This window comes from Natrix helvetica (genome assembly GCF_964273705.1).
Source record: "Natrix helvetica genome assembly, chromosome: 1".
NCBI lineage: Eukaryota > Metazoa > Chordata > Lepidosauria > Squamata > Natricidae > Natrix > Natrix helvetica.
In genome coordinates this window covers 341,599,673-341,617,785 of record NC_138548.1, presented here as the reverse complement: position 1 = coordinate 341,617,785, position 18,113 = coordinate 341,599,673, and the positions used below count along the sequence as shown (strand labels likewise).

General features: G+C 44.0%; 2 protein-coding genes across 2 annotated transcripts in view; one reads left to right on the top strand and one right to left on the bottom strand.

The window, feature by feature from the left end:
• Positions 1-1,728, bottom strand: part of TADA3 (transcriptional adaptor 3) — a 20,963-nt gene extending 19,235 nt beyond the window's left edge. The window contains exons 1-3 of the mRNA XM_081947579.1: positions 1,606-1,728; positions 670-734; positions 170-390 (exon numbers count right to left, since the gene is read on the bottom strand). Coding sequence (XP_081803705.1) covers positions 170-376 — 207 coding nt within the window. The 5' untranslated portion in view covers positions 377-390; positions 670-734; positions 1,606-1,728. The remainder of the gene's footprint in view (positions 1-169; positions 391-669; positions 735-1,605) is intronic.
• On the top strand, positions 1,725-18,113 carry ARPC4 (actin related protein 2/3 complex subunit 4). Its single transcript, XM_081947755.1, has 6 exons — positions 1,725-1,863; positions 2,631-2,749; positions 13,084-13,195; positions 13,289-13,384; positions 14,009-14,179; positions 16,366-18,113. The coding sequence occupies exons 1-6, from the start codon at positions 1,861-1,863 to the stop codon at positions 16,369-16,371; spliced, it is 507 nt and encodes a 168-aa protein (XP_081803881.1). The 5' UTR covers positions 1,725-1,860; the 3' UTR covers positions 16,372-18,113.

Below are 18,113 nucleotides of genomic sequence, written 5' to 3'. Positions count from 1 at the left end.
CCAAATTTGACATCTGCAATAAAACAACCAAGCTGAGATAGCACCAACGACCTCACAGTTCAAATGCGAGCTACAATTGTTATTTTCTGTCACCATTTCGGAAGCTAACCAACTGGAAGGCTCAGTCTAAAGGCCCTTCTTTCTATGAGGGCTCAATTAACCATCTGACCTGGGTTTCAGTCTCCAGCACCCGAAGTCGGCGGCTTGCAGAGGACAGCAATGTTTCAAGCTCCAACTGTAACGTGTCGAGCTCTTCAATGCCGATCCCATCATCTTCAGAACGGGCCAGGACGGCTGTGTAGCGCGGGCACACTTTCAGATGGTCCACAGACTTGAAATCATGGAATTGAAGGGGACAATCTTTCAGTTCAGACATGGTTGTTGCCGGGCCTGAGAAGAAGAAAAAAGACAACACAACAGATGCAAGCATGAAAAGAACAACATTAACAACGTTAACAACAGGGGCGTGCGTAAGCGCACCAGCGTGCCTAACAACCCTGTCCTGCTGTCCCCATTTATTTGTACCCATTTCCTGTGTTCTTATTCCTGTTTATTCTTATTCCTGTTATCTTATACATGAGTGACAAACTAAACAAATAAATAACTAACAGCGGAACTGACGAGGGAATGAATTTATTTGATTTTATTCCCAATCCCAAAAAATCTTACCCTACATAAATATTGGAGACGGGTAGCTCTTCACAATCAGGAATCTCGCCGAGACGGAGGCATCCCTGCAGGCACCGTTGAATTGGGAAGAATCCATAGAGTGGAAAAACAAAAGTTATTTAAACAAAAAGCATAAAAGATGACCAGAAAAGAAGGGCTGCTACTATGGCAAAGGCAGGTTTCCACAGGGTAGCTAACCCGCAGACGAGATTATTATGGAAGTGAGTAAATCCTGCAGAGGGAAGGCAAAGACAAGACAAGGAATTCGTGGGGAATTCTTTTGCCCAGCGAGGTCCTCTTAGGTAAACGAGGACGGAGGGAAACGGAGCCTGAGGCTGCTTTGGAAAAGGATATAAGGAAGCACTGTAAAAACCGTGGACGGTGGAGAAACACAAATGATGAATGAGGGGGGGAAGCAAGCCAGGAGGGGGCGCTGGAGAAAGGCGGGGTGGGGGGAATTATTGGGGGCGTTTCCGGTTCCAGAGGCTCCTTCCGGGTTACACCCATTCGGAGCGCGCTAGGAAAGGAAGAGCGGCGCCTCGTATCCCCCGGAGATGCAGCAGTCGGGCGCGAGGGTGGCTCCCAACCGCCATAGCGGCGAGAGGGGGGAGGGGCGAAGGGAAAAGTCTCCCACCCAAAAAAATCTCTCTCTCTCTCTCTCTCTTTCTCTCTCTCTCTACCCGGAGGCTTCCGCCCCTTCCGCCTCAGCGGCCGAGCCTTCTCATTGGCCGCGCTCTCCCTTTCTTGCTTCGCTCTCATTGGTTGCAAAGCCAACGCGCGGAGCCGCAGAACGCCTCACTTTAAAAAAAAACATAAACTGGGCGTCCTTTTGACCCCACCCAGTCCCTCTTTCTCATGGCCAAATATGGAGGCAGGGAGGATGGGTCATACCATACTCACCCAAAAAACGGGGGGGAAGGAGGAAAATAAATTCACCTCTGTTCCTACATGAGATGTTTCGGTCTCCGTAACAGAAAGGCTTCATCCGCCGCCTGGTGTGTTGTGAATACCTAAAAAAAAGGGAGGGGGGGTTAAGAAGATCCAGCGCGCTCACCCGGAGGAAGGGGACTTGTTGGAACGGCCCATCCACCGCGGAAGTGGAGGTCTTGTTTGGTGGAGGCCACTTCCGCTTCCGTTTTCTGGACCAGGTCTTGGCAGGTCTGCAGCGGCTGCTAGTCTCTCTTTGCTGCCATGGTGAGTGGGCTGCGGGCTTCGGAGGGACCGAAGGCGGGAAGGAAGAGAGAAGGCGGGGGGGCTTGACGCGATGGAGGCCTGCCTGGGGTAAAAATAACGGGCTGGGGGTTGGGTTGAGAGCGGTCCATGGCGAGGCGGGATGGGAGCCGAGGCGGAAGGAGAGAGAAAGGCGAGGCGACCAAACCCTGACTAGGTGGCTCAGTGGCTAAGACGCTGAGCTTGTCGATCAGAAAGGTCGGCGGTTCGAATCCCTAGTACAGGACTCCTGCGTGAGCAGGGGGTTGGGCTAGATGACCTCCAAATTCCCTTACAACTCTCTTACTTTAAACCCGTCTGCCGGGATCGAAGCCCGGATCGCCGGATCCTGCGTTGGGATCGGAGCTTGGGAACACCGGGAAAGGAAGACCGCCTCTGCGGTCATGGAAAGCGTCGGCCTCGGAGGGAGGGCAGGAAGATCACTGCTGGACCGGCGGGAGGGTTTGCAAAGGATCCGGGCTGGAGGATCTCCCCAAATTCGTGATCCCTGCTTTTTTTCCCTCTCCCCCACCCCCTCTCCTTAGGATTTATATTGATATTGATTGTTTCCTGATTGCTTATTTGTACCCTATGGATATCATTAAGTGCTGTACCCTATGATTCTTGACGAATGTATTTTCATTCTCCTTATGTACACTGAGAGCATATGCACCAAAGGCAACTTCCTTGTGTGTCCAATCAGACTTGGCCAATAAATAATTCTATGTCTATTCTCTCTTTCCTTCCTACAGACAGCCACTCTGCGCCCTTACCTCAACGCAGTGCGTGCCACCCTGCAGGCTGCCTTGTGCCTGGAGAACTTCTCCTCCCAGGTGGTAGAGAGACACAACAAACCCGAGGTGGAAGTCAGGTCTGTGCTCAAGGTTCAGGGGAGGCAGAATGACGCTTTTATGGGTTGCATTGCAGGGGAGACATCAATCATCTGTCACCCCCCCCCCAATCATTTTTCGTGCCTAGCAGCCATATAGATTTTTCTCTGTGACAGTCTATTCTTAATCCTGTTCTTTTCATGCCTCCCAAGGGTGCATTCATTGCCACTGTAACTGAATCCATCTGCCTTGCTGCTGGCCGTTCTCTTCCTTTTTTTTTCTTGCATCTTTCCCACCATTGTGGCCTTTTCCAGAGAGTTGGGTCTTCACATAATGCAGAGGTGTCAAACTGGCAGCCCACGGGCCGGATGCGCAGGCCACGCCCACTCCAGCTCCACAAAGGCAAAAAAAACCTTGTGATATATCACATGACGTGATCGAGTTTGACACCCATGATATAATATGCCCCACAATAACATATACTTCTCTCTGCCCACTGCTTGTTTCCACTCTCTTGTACCAGCCCCTACAGTCTTTGAACTTTCCCTCTTCCATGCACATTTCAATTCAATATCATTCAATCCTACAATCTAACAACTTAATTTCTATATATTCGGGTTAGTATGCAAGTCAATCCACACAATATTCATGCAGTATTGAATATATTTTAACTTAACACGTTCTTAATTTGATTCAGTATACAATCTTAGATCGTCTCTTTAATAATTACACCCCCCACTTCAACACTATATTACTATTTTTTTTACTATTCTCTAGGTATACAATATATTTAGGCTAATAAATCCTTAATTTTAATTCTTATATAATATTATGACATCTATTTATAACATTGATAATTTCAAAGTATCACCAATAGTTCATAGATCCTCTACACTCTCTCTTCCAAATATAATATGGTTCAATACCATTTAACAATATTTTATCTCACCACAGTTCAGTTTCCATTTATATTTCTTCTTTCAATGTTCTTCAATTTTTTAAATCTGATTTCAGAGATCACCCAAAAAAAATTTTTTTTTCAGATTGCATCAGCAGGATTATCCTGTATACTGTTATTTAATTCTTATTTCTTTCTCCACTAGATGGCGCTGTTACTCTTCTTTTGTATAGGGTTTTTCTTTTTCCTCCTCAAGAGTAGGATCCGATATTTGCTCTTCTATCTCCCACTTTCTCTCGAGTATTCCGAAATAGTTCTCTCCCCTTCTTCCCAATTGTCACTGTTTTGTCTGGCTCCAATTTCTGTTTATTATCCATATCGCTCCAACAATCCTCTCCTTCTCTCATTCAATTTTGCTCAGTTCTATTCTCAAGTCACTCCAAACCTTCTATTGCTATAGGAAATCGCTTGCTTTCTCTCTTCTTGTAGCTACCGATATTAAGCTGTATCCAGCTAGCTTCAAAGCTTTGAAATTCTAGCTCAATGGGTCTTTAATAGAATTTATACTGTTTTAGTTGTTTTAAATATTCTCACCAATGCTGCTGTGTTGCTATTTTCTCTCCCTCATGTGCGGCAATCATCACCCAAAATCAGCCATGGACACCGATTTCTTCTCCAGTGATTTCATGGGGTTGTCCCTCGTCTGATAGGGAAGTTGCTTGCTTCCTCTTTCGGCGCCCAGGCTTCCCCTCTCTCCTGTTGATCCCTCCAGGTTCAACTCATCCTTTTTCAGGATGTTCACAACAGAAACTCGAGCAAAGCGAGTAGAGCTACCATTTCTTCGCCCTCATGGAAGTGACGTCACCGCAGGAAGTCCAAAAAGTTTTATCATAGCCTTGTCAGGTGTAGCTTTCCCCCCTCCTTCAGAAATTGATCTGGAAATAGGCTTTTAAAATAAGAATACAGGTAGTCCTCAACTTACCACCACAACTGAGCCCAATATTTATGTTGCTAAGAGAGAAATTTGTTAAGTGAGCTTCACCCCAGTCATGACTTTTCTTGCCACATTTGTTAAGTGAATCATTACACTCATTAAATGAGTAACGCAGTTGTTAAGTGAATCTCGTCTCTCTATTGGCTTTTGGTTGTCAGAAGGTCGCAAAAAGGGGATCACATGACTCTGGGACACTGCAACCGTCATACATGTGAGTCAGTTGTCAAGCATCCAAATGACTCTGGGGATGCTGCAGCGGTCATAAGTGTGAAAAATGGTCATATGTCACTTTTTTTCAGTGGCATTGTAACTTTGAACAGTCACTAATTGAGCCTGTTGCAAGTCGAGGACTACCTGTATCTGCCCTAATTTATGAACGCCGCAAACCCAAAGCGCAGTTGATGGCAAAGCTGTTTAAAGGTGTTTTAATTTAATTGAAAGCTATTTAACAGTCAATTAAAACTATTAAAGATAAGGGAGCTAATTTGGTTTAAGGCACCAGGCTAGAAACCAGAAAACTGAGTTCTGATCCCATCTTAGGCATGAAAGCTGGCTGGATGACTTTGGACCAGTCAGTCACTCTCAGCCTAACCCATTTCATAGGGTTGTTGTGAGGAAAGAGTATTTGGGCATGTTGGCTGCTATGTCTTATTTAAAAAGACAGGATATAAATGTATAGAGCCGTGATGGCGAACCTATGGCACGCGTGCCACAAGTGGCACGCGGAGCCATTTGTCAGGGCATGCGAGGCGCTGCCCTGTCAGCTGGCCAGCGCGCATGTGCGCGCTGGCCAGCTGAGTTCACCTTTTTAAAAGCTATTTTTCGCCTTCCCCAGGCTCCAGAGGCTTTATAGGAGCCTGGGGAGGGCGAAAAGAGCCTCCCCCCCCCCCGGAGGCTTCAGGGACCGTCCGAGGCTTCAAAGATGCCTTCGGAGCGCTTAAAACGACCCTCCGAGCAACCCGGAAGTCACTTCCAGTTTGCTCGGAGGGTGGTTTTAAGCGTTCCGAAGGCTTCAGGGAAGCCTCCGGACAGTCCCTGAAGCCTCCGGAGGGCCTCCAGGGGGTCGGGGGAGGCTCTTTTTGCCCTCCCCAGGCTCCTATAAAGCCCCTGGAGCCTGGGGAGGGCAAAAAAAAAAATTAAAAATGGGGAGTATCGCGCGTTGTGCGCCCATGTGCACTGGAGGGGTCGCGCGTTGCATTATGGGTGCGGCACGCCCGCACTCGACCCCCCTGCGCTCCCCCCACTTGTGGCACGTGAGCCAAAAAAGGTTCGCCATCACTGGTATAGAGAATAGACAAAGAGACATTTGATGGCATGTGAAATTGTGAAAACATTATGGAGGTACCAAAAATGAATGACATGTCCTATCAATTGTCATGGAACCAGAGAAGGAATGTTCAATTAATTTGTTGGACTAGGTTTTTAGTGAAAAGAATCTGTGCATGTCTTTCTCTTCTGGTCTCTTTTCTTACACTTTCTGAGGTTTCCCATAGTACTGTATCACAAAAATGTACAATTATAGCCAAAAAATGCTTCTGGGAATTTCAAAAGCTTTTTATTCAATCTTTTGAGTTTTAAGAGTTAGTTGATTCATCAGTAAGGTTGTAATATTTTATTTTTTATTCTTGTTTTGCTTCTGTTTATGGTCTGCTTCATTTTATGGTTGCAATAGCTTTCAGCTTAATGATCATGGTTTCTATATTGTTATATATTACGCTGTCCTGTTGGGATATTGCCTCATACCGCTGCTTAATTCCAAATTAGTGACTCTTAAATAGACCTTTAGCTCCTGGTGGAGCCACAGGTCATGAATGGCTGCTGCTGATATAAAATGGCTTATAAACGTATACATTTCCTTCGCACCTTCCTCAGCGTTGCCTTTATTTCTTTTTATAAATAGTGTATGGATGTTTCTTTGGGCATTATCTGGCGCTTAAAAAAATACACTGAACTCATGTTGCAATTTTCTCAGCTCTAGGCAGTCTGTCTTGCCTTTTACAATACAATACAATACAATACAATACAATACAATACAATAGTAGAGTTGGAAGGGACCTTGGAGGTCTTCTAGTCCAACCCCCTGCCTAGGCAGGAAACCCTCTACCGTTTCAGACAAATGGCTATCCAACATCTTCTTAAAGACTTCCAGTGTTGGGGCATTCACAACTTCTGAAGGCAAGCTGTTCCACTGATTGTTCCAACTGTCAGGAAATTTCTCCTCAGTTCTAAGTTGCTTCTCTCCTTGATTAGTTTCCACCCATTGCTTCTTGTTCTACCCTCAGGTGCCTTGGAGAATAGTTTGACTCCCTCTTCTTTGTGGCAACCCCTGAGATATTGGAACACTGTTATCATGTCTCCCCTAGTCCTTCTTTCTCTTAAGCTAGACATACCCAGTTCCAGCAACCGTTCTTCATATGTTTTAGTCTCCAGTCCTCTAATCATCTTTGTTGCTCTTCTCTGCACTCTTTCTAGAGTCTCAGCATCTTTTCTACATCGTGGCGACCAGAACTGAATGCAGTATTCCAAGTGGGGCCTCACCAAGGCATTATAAAGTGGTATTGACACTTCACGTGATCTTGATTCTATCCCTCTGTTTATGCAGCCTAGAACTGTGTTGGCTTTTTTTGGCAGCTGCTGCACACTGCTTTTCCTACATTGAACTTATGGATTCACGGGTGTTAGGTTTTAATAGATACAAAACAGTATTTTATGTGACATAAAAATGCTAACTGTACACCCATCTAGTCTACATGCATGACATGAGAAGTCTGATTAATATTCAACTCATTAGTTTCTCCTGCAATATGTTTAGCTAACAAATTATGGAGTGTATCATTTATGGGCTGTTTCCATTCTGGTTTGACACACAATCATTCCTTAAATATCTAGATAACTCAGATGTATCCGAGGTGGTTTTCAAATTTCGAACACATTAGCATAAGATACAGTGATGGTTACTAATATGTCCTATTAATGATAGTTGTATGTAGACCAAGCTTCAGAATATGAATTGCTATAGAACACAAGCCAGACAGTGTTAAGGACTCATTTTTTGCTTGGGGATTTCCCACATAGTGTGGCCTCAGTAGAAATAATATACTGCCTGCCTGTGATTTACCAGAACTTTTATATTCTTAAGTTGACACAAACAGGTAAATAATTAGAAAGAATCAATATTAAAAAAAATTCTTGTATAGATCTGTAGAAGTATTCTTGCTGTGTTGTTGTTAGATCTGAAGTGATATACTGTATGTGATGAAGAAACAGCAGTTTTCTTTTATTAGCTCGATCTCCATTCCATCCCACCCCCATATTTTACCATACTTCATGTCTTGGTCATATTGCTATCTTGGTTTACCTTGGTTACATTTTTCCAGTTGTATTTTCTGTATTTCCTTCCAAAGATTATTTGTGGCCTTTTAGCCCAGCCCAACCCTGATCCTAATCCCTCCCCAATTAGCATAAAACAATTGCTCTGTGTGGGGTCCTACACAGTCCCACCCTGAGACTTCATAGATTCCACTTGCAGACTGTTCCTTAAAACGTAAGCATCTCTTTTCAGGCATTACACACACACACACACACAAACACACACACACAGACAGAGAGATATACAGATATACAGATATACGGTATGTATCTATGTATGTATGATTATATTAGTTATAAGCTCTATTAAGAAACAGAAGGCCTATAGCCAGGATGGCGAACCTATGGCACGCGTGCCACAGGTGGCACAGGGAGCCATTTGTCAGGGCATGTGCGAGCTGGCCAGCTGAGTTCAGCCTTTTTTAAAGCCATTTTTAGCCCTCCCCAGGCTCCAGAGGCTTTATAGGAGCCTGGGGAGGGTGAAAAGAGCCTCCCCCCCCCCCCCCGGAAGCCCTGCGAAGGCTTCAGGAGCTTCCCTGAAGCCTCCGGAGCACAAAAAGCCGGCCCTATGGGCAAACTGGAAGTTCAGGAATGGACTTCCAGTTTGCTGGTAGCATTGTTTTTAGTCCTCCGGAGGCTTCAGGGAAGCTTCCTGAAGGTCCCTGAAGCATCCGGTGGGGGTGGGGGGGCTGTTTTTGCCCTCTCCAGGCTCCTATAAAGCCTCGAGAGCCTGGGGAGGGCAAAAAAAGCATGCAAAAATGGGGGGAGTGCCTCTCATGTGTGCATGCGCACTGGGGGGGTGTCACACATTGCATTATAGGTGCGGCACGCCCACACATGCCCCCCCTGTGCTCCCCCCCTTTATGGCACGCGAGCCAAAAAGGTTCGCCATCATTGGCCTATAGTTACAGCTACAGTGAAGGCCTATAGTTCAGTGGGAAAAGCCCTTCCTTAAAAAACCAAATTGCCAAATGGACCAGTGGTTTGATTTAATAGACGACAGCTTTATTTTTGTAAGATTCACTTCTTTCCTCATCTTTTTGAGACAAAGTTCTTCAAGATAATGTAGGAATCTGGGTAACTATATGCCCATTGCAATAGTTTTCTGCAGAATTGTGTTAATCAAATGTTGTAAGGCTGCTGCTGCATACAAATGAACTTTGTTTTCATCCATTTTACTTGGACTTGTTGAGCTACCTACAGTTAGAGCTTGGGGGGGGGGGGACATTTTTTAAGGTTTGTGTCCGTATTTTGGAGCAACTGTAGGATGTCCTTGGAAATCTGTCTAAATTACTACCGTGTTTCCCTGAAAGTAAGACAGGGTCTTATTTTTCTTTTGATCCCTGAAATAAGCACTTGGCCTTATTTTCGGGAAGGTCTTATTATTTTTGAGGTGCTGGAAGCGGCGAGTGTGGTCACCTCATGGCTGGTGCTGTGTTGCAATATTTTCGGGGAGGGCTTATTTTAGCGTATGCACTCAAAAGCACGATTGGCCTTATCATCTGGGGAGGGCTTATTTTCAGAGAAACAGGGTATGCATTTTAGAATGCAGTCACCTGCAGCTAGAGAAAAATGATCTAACAACCCATTTGAAATTGTGTAAAGAGGAAGCTCTGCAATTCTGGATTGCCAAGAATGCTTGCAGCTCAATTTCAAGAAACTGAATTGTGAGAGTAAACGGATAGGCAAATATTTAAACGGTATAAAATGTGAACCAGGTTAATAATACCAAAATGCAAAATAGGGCTAGCTAATTGTTCTGTCCCAAGCCTCTACAACATATCCGGACGCAGACTTGGCTGTCTGCCACAACTAAGGAGGGAGATAAGCAACCCCTTGGCTGGGAGCCCAGAAAGCTATATCTATGAAACGAGGCTTGAACTCATTAAATTCTCCCAATCTTTCTCTATGGCTGGATCAGTAAATTGTTGTTTCCTGCAAAATTCCCCTCCCGTCGCCCCACTTATAAGCTCTCCGGGAGGGGCCAATCAGTAGCCACCTGTTCCTATTTCCTTCTGTGACCCTTTTTCCAAAGCTGCTCCCTCCTCCTCGCAGCCCTACACATCTGTACGTCAGGGACAACCTCCCTCTGTTCTCCCTCACTGCTCCCTGACGCCACCTGGTGGCCAACAGGCTTCTCTAGTCCCTGCTCTGACTCTGAATACCCACCAGAGTCTTTCTCAGCCTCCAGGGCAGTGCCACCAACAGCTGGCTGCTGTTGGGCCACAACACTAATGCATTGCAGTTTAAGTGGCTGCATTAGGTGGTAATATCAGGCAGCAGTGTTTCTATCTTGCAAAGCATTATTAGAGCTCTGATTATCTTTGGCTGTTTCCATCGCCCTCTTAGTATCAGCTATATAGATTTGTGTTCCCTGTTCTTTCTGCTCTTTCCTTAGAGGACTTTTATTTTGTCCAGAGTTTTCAACAATATCCTGGCACATTAGAACATTCGTTTAATTTTTCCTTATAGGTAAGATAGGTGTTCAATCTTCCCTCTAGAGTAGATAATCTTTAGGCCGTGCTGTTTTTCCCCATATTTGTTGGCAGAGGGCTGTTACGGCCTTTATTGTTTCTATGCCAGTCTTCTGGGAGATCATCCATCCCTTGGGGCTTTCTTTTTTTGCCAGCGGGATTTATAGCTCATCTGACTTTCTCCTCAAACACCAGTCATTCATCCCCAATAGAAGAGGAGCTTGTCAAATTTTTAGAGGAGACAAAGCCCGGGGGGGAATTGTTAACACTTTGGAAGATAAGATTCAAGATTCAGAAGGATCTTGACAGACTAGACTAGAGCCATGGGCCGTATCCAGTAAGATACAGCTGAGTAGTGAGAAAAGCAAGATCCTGCACTTAGGCTGGAGAAACTAAACCCACAAGTCTAGAACAGTCAGTACCCGACTCAGCAGTAGTAACTAGAAGAGGGATCTAGATGTCCTAGTGCAGGGGTCTCCAACCTTGGCAACTTTAAGACTTGTGGACTTCATTTCCCAGAATTCCTCAGCAAGCAATATTCAACTACCACTTAGGTACGGGCCAATAGTGTGAGCTGCAGCTGCCAAAAAAGCCAATGCAGGCATTAACAGATTGCCTTAACAGAGGGATAGCATCAAGATCACGAGAATAAGAAGGGACTCGATGGCTCACTGGCTAAGACACTAAGCTTGTCGGTCAGAAAGGTCAGCAGTTTGAATCCCTAGCTCTGCGGAACGGAGTGAGCTCCCATTACTTGTCCCAGCTTCTGCCAACCTAGCAGTTCGAAAGAATGTAAAAATTCCAAGTAGAAAAATAGGAACCACCTTTGGTGGGAAGGTAACTGCGTTCCGTGCGCCTTCAGCGTTCAGTCATGCCGGCCACATGACCACGGAGACGTCTTGGGACAGCTTTGAAATGGAGATGAGCATCGCCCCCCTAGAGTCAGGAACGAGTAGCACATATGTGCGAGGGGAACCTTTACCTTTTATCAAGATCACGAGAATAGAGGGCACGGCTCTGTAATGCACTAGTGAGACTTCCAGTTTTGGTACTTGAGGGGCAGTCACAAAGATGAGGAGGTTGGCTTGTTCTCCAAAACATTTGAGGGAAGAATAAGAAGCTTGTTAATGAGACATCCCACCTGGAATGAAGGGGAAATTTCTTGACACAGAGAGCAACTAACCAGTAAAACAGCTTCCCTCCCAGAGTTGTGGGTTCTCCATCGCTGGAAGTTTTCAAGAAAAGATTGGACAATCATCTGTTTGGGATGGTATAAGAACTCCTCCCTTGGGCCGGAGACCTCCGAGACCCCTTCCAGCCCTATGGTCCTTCTCTCTCAGATGGGAGAGTTGGTCTTACGCAAGTATTCTGCATTGTCCTTCCATTTTTTTAAAAACATTATGATCCATTATTAACTCTCCCTTGTGTTCCCGCGATTTCTCCGAATTTCTTTAACAGGCCTCTTGTTCTTCCCTGTCTGTTCCTTTCTGCAATCTGCACTCAGTTATACTCTTTTGGCTTTTGCTACTTTTCTTTCCATAGCTATGTCTGTGGCCTTGTTTGATAGCCAGTCTTGTTTCTTTCCTTCCGGCTCTTTTTACACGCTTCATATCTTTGTCGCTTAAAAGCACGTTAACATCTTACCACAAGTTTTCATGTTCTCTATACATAAATCCAGGTCTTTAAATCTGTTTCGAGCCTGAATCTTCTATTGTTCTGGGTTCTAGGTTATATCTTGTTAGGATTTGATTGTTTCTAGTATTTATTTCTAATCTGATGTATACTCCAATTAGTGGGTCATGGTCTGATCCACAGTCAGCATCCGGAGTGTTTTAAAATTCAGCATCGAGCTTTTGGTCCTGTTGCTATGTAAGATGTTATGTGTTCGATTATGGTGTTATTCATTTGGAGTTGTCCAGAGAAAGCAGAACTGCTTAACTCATTCTTTGCATAAATCTACACGCAAAAAGAAACTATAGTCCAATCTACCAAAAGCATAACTGTAAAAAAAAGGGTATAAAGCCACCTTTTCTGTTGCTGAAATAATGTATTCATTATTCACGCCATCACACTGCTAAACAAATAATTCCCTCAACACTGTCAAACTATCTACTAAGTCTGCATTACTATTACTATTAAACTTCCCATTGTTCCAATCACCCATCTCCTCCAACTTATGACTGTAATTTTGTTGCTTGTATCCTTACGATTCATGTTGATTGTTTCCTAGTATGATTTGATTGCTTATTTGTACCCTATGGCTATCATTAAGTGTTGCACCTTATGATTCGTGACAAATGTATCTTTTCTTTTATGTACCCTGAGAGCCTATGCATCAAAGACAAATTCCTTGTGTGTCCAATCACACAGTCAATAAAGAATTCTATTCTATTCTATTTTATTTTATTCTATGTGTTAAGCCACCCAAAGCCCATTTTACATACAGCAGCCGATCAGCCACTGATCATTCTTGGCGTAATTTTCATCACGAGTAGCACATTTCATGATTGTGGATTTGGAAATATAGTGAGTGGGATGAGGACTGGTGAAGGGATATGTTAAAATATATCCAGAGTATGGCATGTATGGGCCTCTGTATTGCCCAGTCTCTGATGTAAAAATGTCTTTCGGGGTTTGCAGAAGCAGCAAAGAACTCCTCTTGCAGCCGGTGATCATTAGCAGGAATGAGAAAGAGAAAGTATTAATTGAAGGCTCTATCAACTCTGTGCGAGTTAGCATTGCTGTGAAACAGGTAAGTCCTCCCACACGTGTTACAGGTGAGGTGCTTACTTGCTGCAGCTCATCCTGGAGAAAAGGCTCATGGATTCCTATTTTCATTCGGCAGGCTGATGAGATTGAGAAAATTCTATGTCACAAATTTATGCGGTTCATGATGATGAGAGCAGAAAACTTCTTCATTTTACGTCGGAAACCAGTTGAGGTGGGTTATATGAAGTCATTGTTGCCCTATGTGTGTGATTCTGTTGACAGTAGTGGTAGTACCAACGTGCGGGTTATTTCACACCTTAAGCTTTCCAGCAGGCCTAAAATTTCAAAGTGCCTCTTATCTATAAGGCATATTTAAATCAGTAATAATAATCTCTTTTTACAAACTCAAATTGAACTGCTTTTATCTCTGATTTGGTCTGTTTAACCATGGATGAATGGTGTGAGACTTGTTTTTTGTGCTAGCTGTCAGGGCAATATCTATTTTTTATGCAAATATTGGAAAAACTAGATTGAGGCTGAATACAGGTAACTAACTAAACTAAATAAATACAGCATAGTTGGTAATGTTTCCTTATTATTACATAGAATATTTTGTTCTCTTGATTCTTTTTCAACTGTATGACTCATTATGTAGGTAGCATAGACTGATTTCAAATATTAATATGGCAGAACTTACTTCTTATGTACAATATTAGATCTTTAGATCACAAGCAACCAAACAAAAAGCTAGATTATTTTTATCTATGCTGAATCAATAGTCAACAGTATAGAAATATTGATGGCTGAGTCTTGACTTCACTGATGCTAATAATTTGTTACTTTTTTTTTTTTTTAGGGCTATGACATCAGCTTCTTGATTACAAATTTCCACACAGAGCAGATGTACAAGCACAAGCTGGTGGACTTTGTCATTCATTTTATGGAGGAAATTGACAAGGAAATCAGTGAAATGAAGCTGTCAGTCAATGCTAGGGCTCGCATTGTGGCAGAAGAGTTCCTTAAGAATGTAAGGACTTATTAAGACACCTTATACAAATGATGTCCAAATAGTATATCAAAAGTCACCAGTCTCTTTTGGCTGCTTATTAGGCAGGACTTAAATTATTAAAAGGGAAAATTGAGTTGTGGTCTTTTAAAACCTTTAGAATTAAGAAGGGCTTCCCCCCCCCCCCCCCAATATTATCTGTAAGCATGGAAATCCTAAATTCAAGCCTCTCATCTATAAGGCTTACAGTCTAAAATGAATATTTTGTGAACCAATTTACCATTAAGAATTATTTATTACAGGGCGAAAAAATAGTGTATAAATGAGTTGGAATTTGTGGAAAAGAGTTCTAGAGAAAAGAGTGGGAATGCAATTGTTCCTTGTAGAATGTCATGCTTTATATGGTATGAATATGAGTGCTAGGAACACTAAATGTGAAAGCTTTAGGAGAGAGGGCAGTATAATGGGAGGCGTATTTTATTCCATTACAAAATTCAGAGTAATTTGTATCTTGCTCATAAGAGAGATATTTTCAAACTCTGTTCTGCGACACACACACCCGTCCTAGGGAGAGACTGAAGACCACAAAAGAGCTTCGTTCAAATACAGTACGGCATCCATAGTCATTTTTCTAACACACTAACAGGAAAAAGGAGTAACCTTGAGGAACAGGAGGAAGAGCTGTTACCTATACAACAGTCAGACCATAGGATCCTGAGTCTGGGACGGAACTGTAACTTGCAAAAATGTCTCAAACAAAACCCTCCTTAGTTCTCACAAAGACAAGAGAGAAGGAGGGGGGAGAAGCACAGATTTGTAAGGTTCTTTTACCCTTACCCTAATTGGCCTGCATGACTTTGGTTTCCTAGACTGGTGTACTCTGAACGGGTGACACATTCAGGTAGTTCTCTACTGATGACCGGTTGCTTAACAGCTGATCCCCCCAAAAGGGACTTTTCACCTAGTTCTGAAGTTCTGACGTTTGGACCCCTCCGCAGTCACCTGGTCAGACTTCTGGTGCTAGGCAACACAGCTGCATATGACGGTCATTTTTCAGCTTCCCGGGGTCATGTGACCATGTTTTAGGATAGTTTTGTGGAATATAACACTTGGTTTTCAGCAAATCTACAACAGAAGTGAATGGTTGATCCACTTAACTACTGTGGCAGTCATTTAATGACTACAGTGATTCATTTGAAGACTGCCGCAAAAAGGTCATAAAATGGGTCAGTCATGTGGCTGACCTATCAAATGACCCTTAAGGCATATAACCAGGGGTGGGATCCTACTGGTTTTAACAACCAGTTTGCTGAGCATGCGAACAAATCCCACCCCTGCTATAACCATGATGAGCAAGCACCACTAGAGTCGTATGTTGAGAAGTACCTTTAACAATGGAAAGAAAAGGCCTTGTTCTCCCATGAAGAAGCACCATGGCTCCTGTTTGGTGGATTACAATTTAAGGATTTATTTATTTTTGGAGCAACCAGGTTTTGCAGTGCGGAAAAGTTTGAAAAGCCATTAGAAGAACTTTATTGTCACTTTGAATGTACACTAATCGGCATACATTAAAATGAAATTTTGTTGCATGCAGCTTTCAAAGGGTCATCACCTCCAATGTACACTACATAAACATGACTAAATAGATAAATGCAAAATTATGCACATATCCACATACATTATATGACATGGAGAAACAGCAGAGTCTAATTTGGATGTATATATCTACATGGCGAGAAAAACGAATCTTGTGAGTTTTACCAGACGGATAGGGAACAGAGCTGTTACTCAGTCTGGAAGTCCTGCTAGAAATACTTCGAAACCTCCTCCCAGAGGGGAGCAACAGAAGCAGACCGTAAAGTGGGTGTGTGGGGTCTCTCACAATGCTCCGAGCTCTAAGCACATAATGCTTATAAGCAGTATCCTGAATAACGGGAAGCGAGCTTGCTATAATCTTCTCCACTGTCCTTACCACTCTCTGTATGGACTTTTTATCTGAGGCACTGCTGTCACCGAACCAAACAGTGATGCAGTTTGTTAAAAAGCTGCTCTCAACCGTGCCTCTGTAAAAAGTAGCCAGGACAGAAGGAGAAAGATGTGCCCTGCTCTATGATACTGTCCTAAAAACTGCAGTGATTAATTTGTATTACATGAGCAGTAGTAATAACAATTTTGAATTAACCGATTTCCTTTTGTTCCCTCCCCAGTTCTAGGCCAAGGGCTGGAATCCACAGCTTTGCTTTCTCATTCTCTCTGCCCCGCTACCTTAGGGCGGCTACAGAGAGGCCACAGCTCAGGAGTGAAATGAGAAGCGGCTAGACCTGCGAGGGCTGCCCCCAGCTGTTCACCGTTCTCGCCAGCGTGCCCGGGGTCGGGAGGAGGGGAGGGGAGGGGAGGGTGCTTTTTAATATTTTTGGAAGAAAAAAAAACTGTGCTTGTATAAGATTGTGTTGACTTGATATTCTTCTCCTTTTTTTTTTTAAACACATGATCACTTGCTGTAATTTGTCTCCCTGAATGTACTAGTGGAGAAGGTGGGATTGGTTGCTCTAGCAACCCTCTGCAGAAGTTGCTAGGGGAGTTGCAGTTCGGTGATGTGCTTGCAAAAAGATTGCCTGCAGTCACTGACAAAACAAAAAACAAAAAGCCTGCCATTTTCTGTACTGCGGGGACCAGGTGGGGGAAAAGAAGAGAGGGAGAGAGGGAGAGAGAGATAGACTTCTGGACCATTTTTGTCCCTTGATGAGTCGATGGCCTGGAGGCTTGGAGCCTGCTGTTCAGAGGTGATTGCTGGATGGCTACCTTGGTCCACCTTCCTAATGATGTGTAAAGGGTCATGATTGCAGGCAAGTTGGGTGTTGTAAACACAGGCAACCCTTTTTGTGCCAAGTCACTCCATAACCTGGAGAAAGTGCTCTTTCCCCATCCATCTTCCCCCCATTCCCATAGGGATCAGAGCATTCCGAACACTGCACTGCCTCCTGATTCTACCCTTGGGTTTCCCTTTCCATACCTGTGCCAGAAGGAACTGGGGGGTGGGGGGTGGGAGGGGGCCAGGCCAGGCATCAGCTGAATGGGACGGAGCTGGAATCTGTAACTCTCATTTCATTTTTTGCTATGGCACTTGCTGTATCTTTCTTACTTTAACCTATTAAAGCCTTTTTGTCTTTGCCTCCTGAAGTAAGGATTCTTGTCTAGCTTTACTGGGGTTCCTGATACATTTCTTGCCCCCAAAAGGTGCTTTTCCAAAAGACAATGTTTAAAACCTTTGTGGGGGTTTTTTTTTTTCTCCTTTGAAAACATTTTACTTCTCATCAGCCAGTTCTGACCGGTTCTAGTGAACCGGTAGCGGAAATTTTGACTAGTTCGGCAAATACCCCCTCTGGCTGGCTCCGCCCCCATCTATTCGCTCCCCCCTCCCCCCCAGTCCCAGCTGATCGGCCTGGTCGTCTTCTGTTGCCCTGCAAGGAGAATGGAGCTGGAAAGCAGGTTAGTGAGGTGGGGAGGGAATGGAGATTTTGCAGTATCCTTCCCCTGCCACGCCCACCAAGCCACGCCATGCCTACAGAACCGTAGTAAAAAAAATGGACTCCCACCACTGCTGCTCATCCAAGAAGCTTCCTCAGTTCTATGAGTCGGAACTGAAGAAGCTTCTTGGATGAGAAGCTAAACGTTTTCAAAGAAAGCCATTGCCTTTTGGGAGGAGCACCTTTGGGACAAGGACATTTCCATCTTGCCAAGCTGTCTGGGAAGGGTTTTGAATTTCTGGTTGCATCACAACGACCCAATATGCCCCAAAGGGAGGAACGCAAGAATTATGCTGGCATCTTTGTAGTTTATTCTTTTTTTTTTTTCATTGCTCAGAGAAACCAAATCAATTCCGTAGACTTTTTCACTGTTAATACATAATAAATGTGTGCCCCAAATTCCTATTAAAAAAAGACATGAGATGATC

Bases quoted from the DNA above. Each gene is read 5' to 3' on its own strand.
- ARPC4 (XM_081947755.1), top strand. The intron at 2,750-13,083 runs GTCTGTGCTCAA...CGGGGTTTGCAG, and splicing joins AAACCCGAGGTGGAAGTCAG to AAGCAGCAAAGAACTCCTCT. The intron at 13,385-14,008 runs GTGGGTTATATG...TTTTTTTTTTAG, and splicing joins TACGTCGGAAACCAGTTGAG to GGCTATGACATCAGCTTCTT.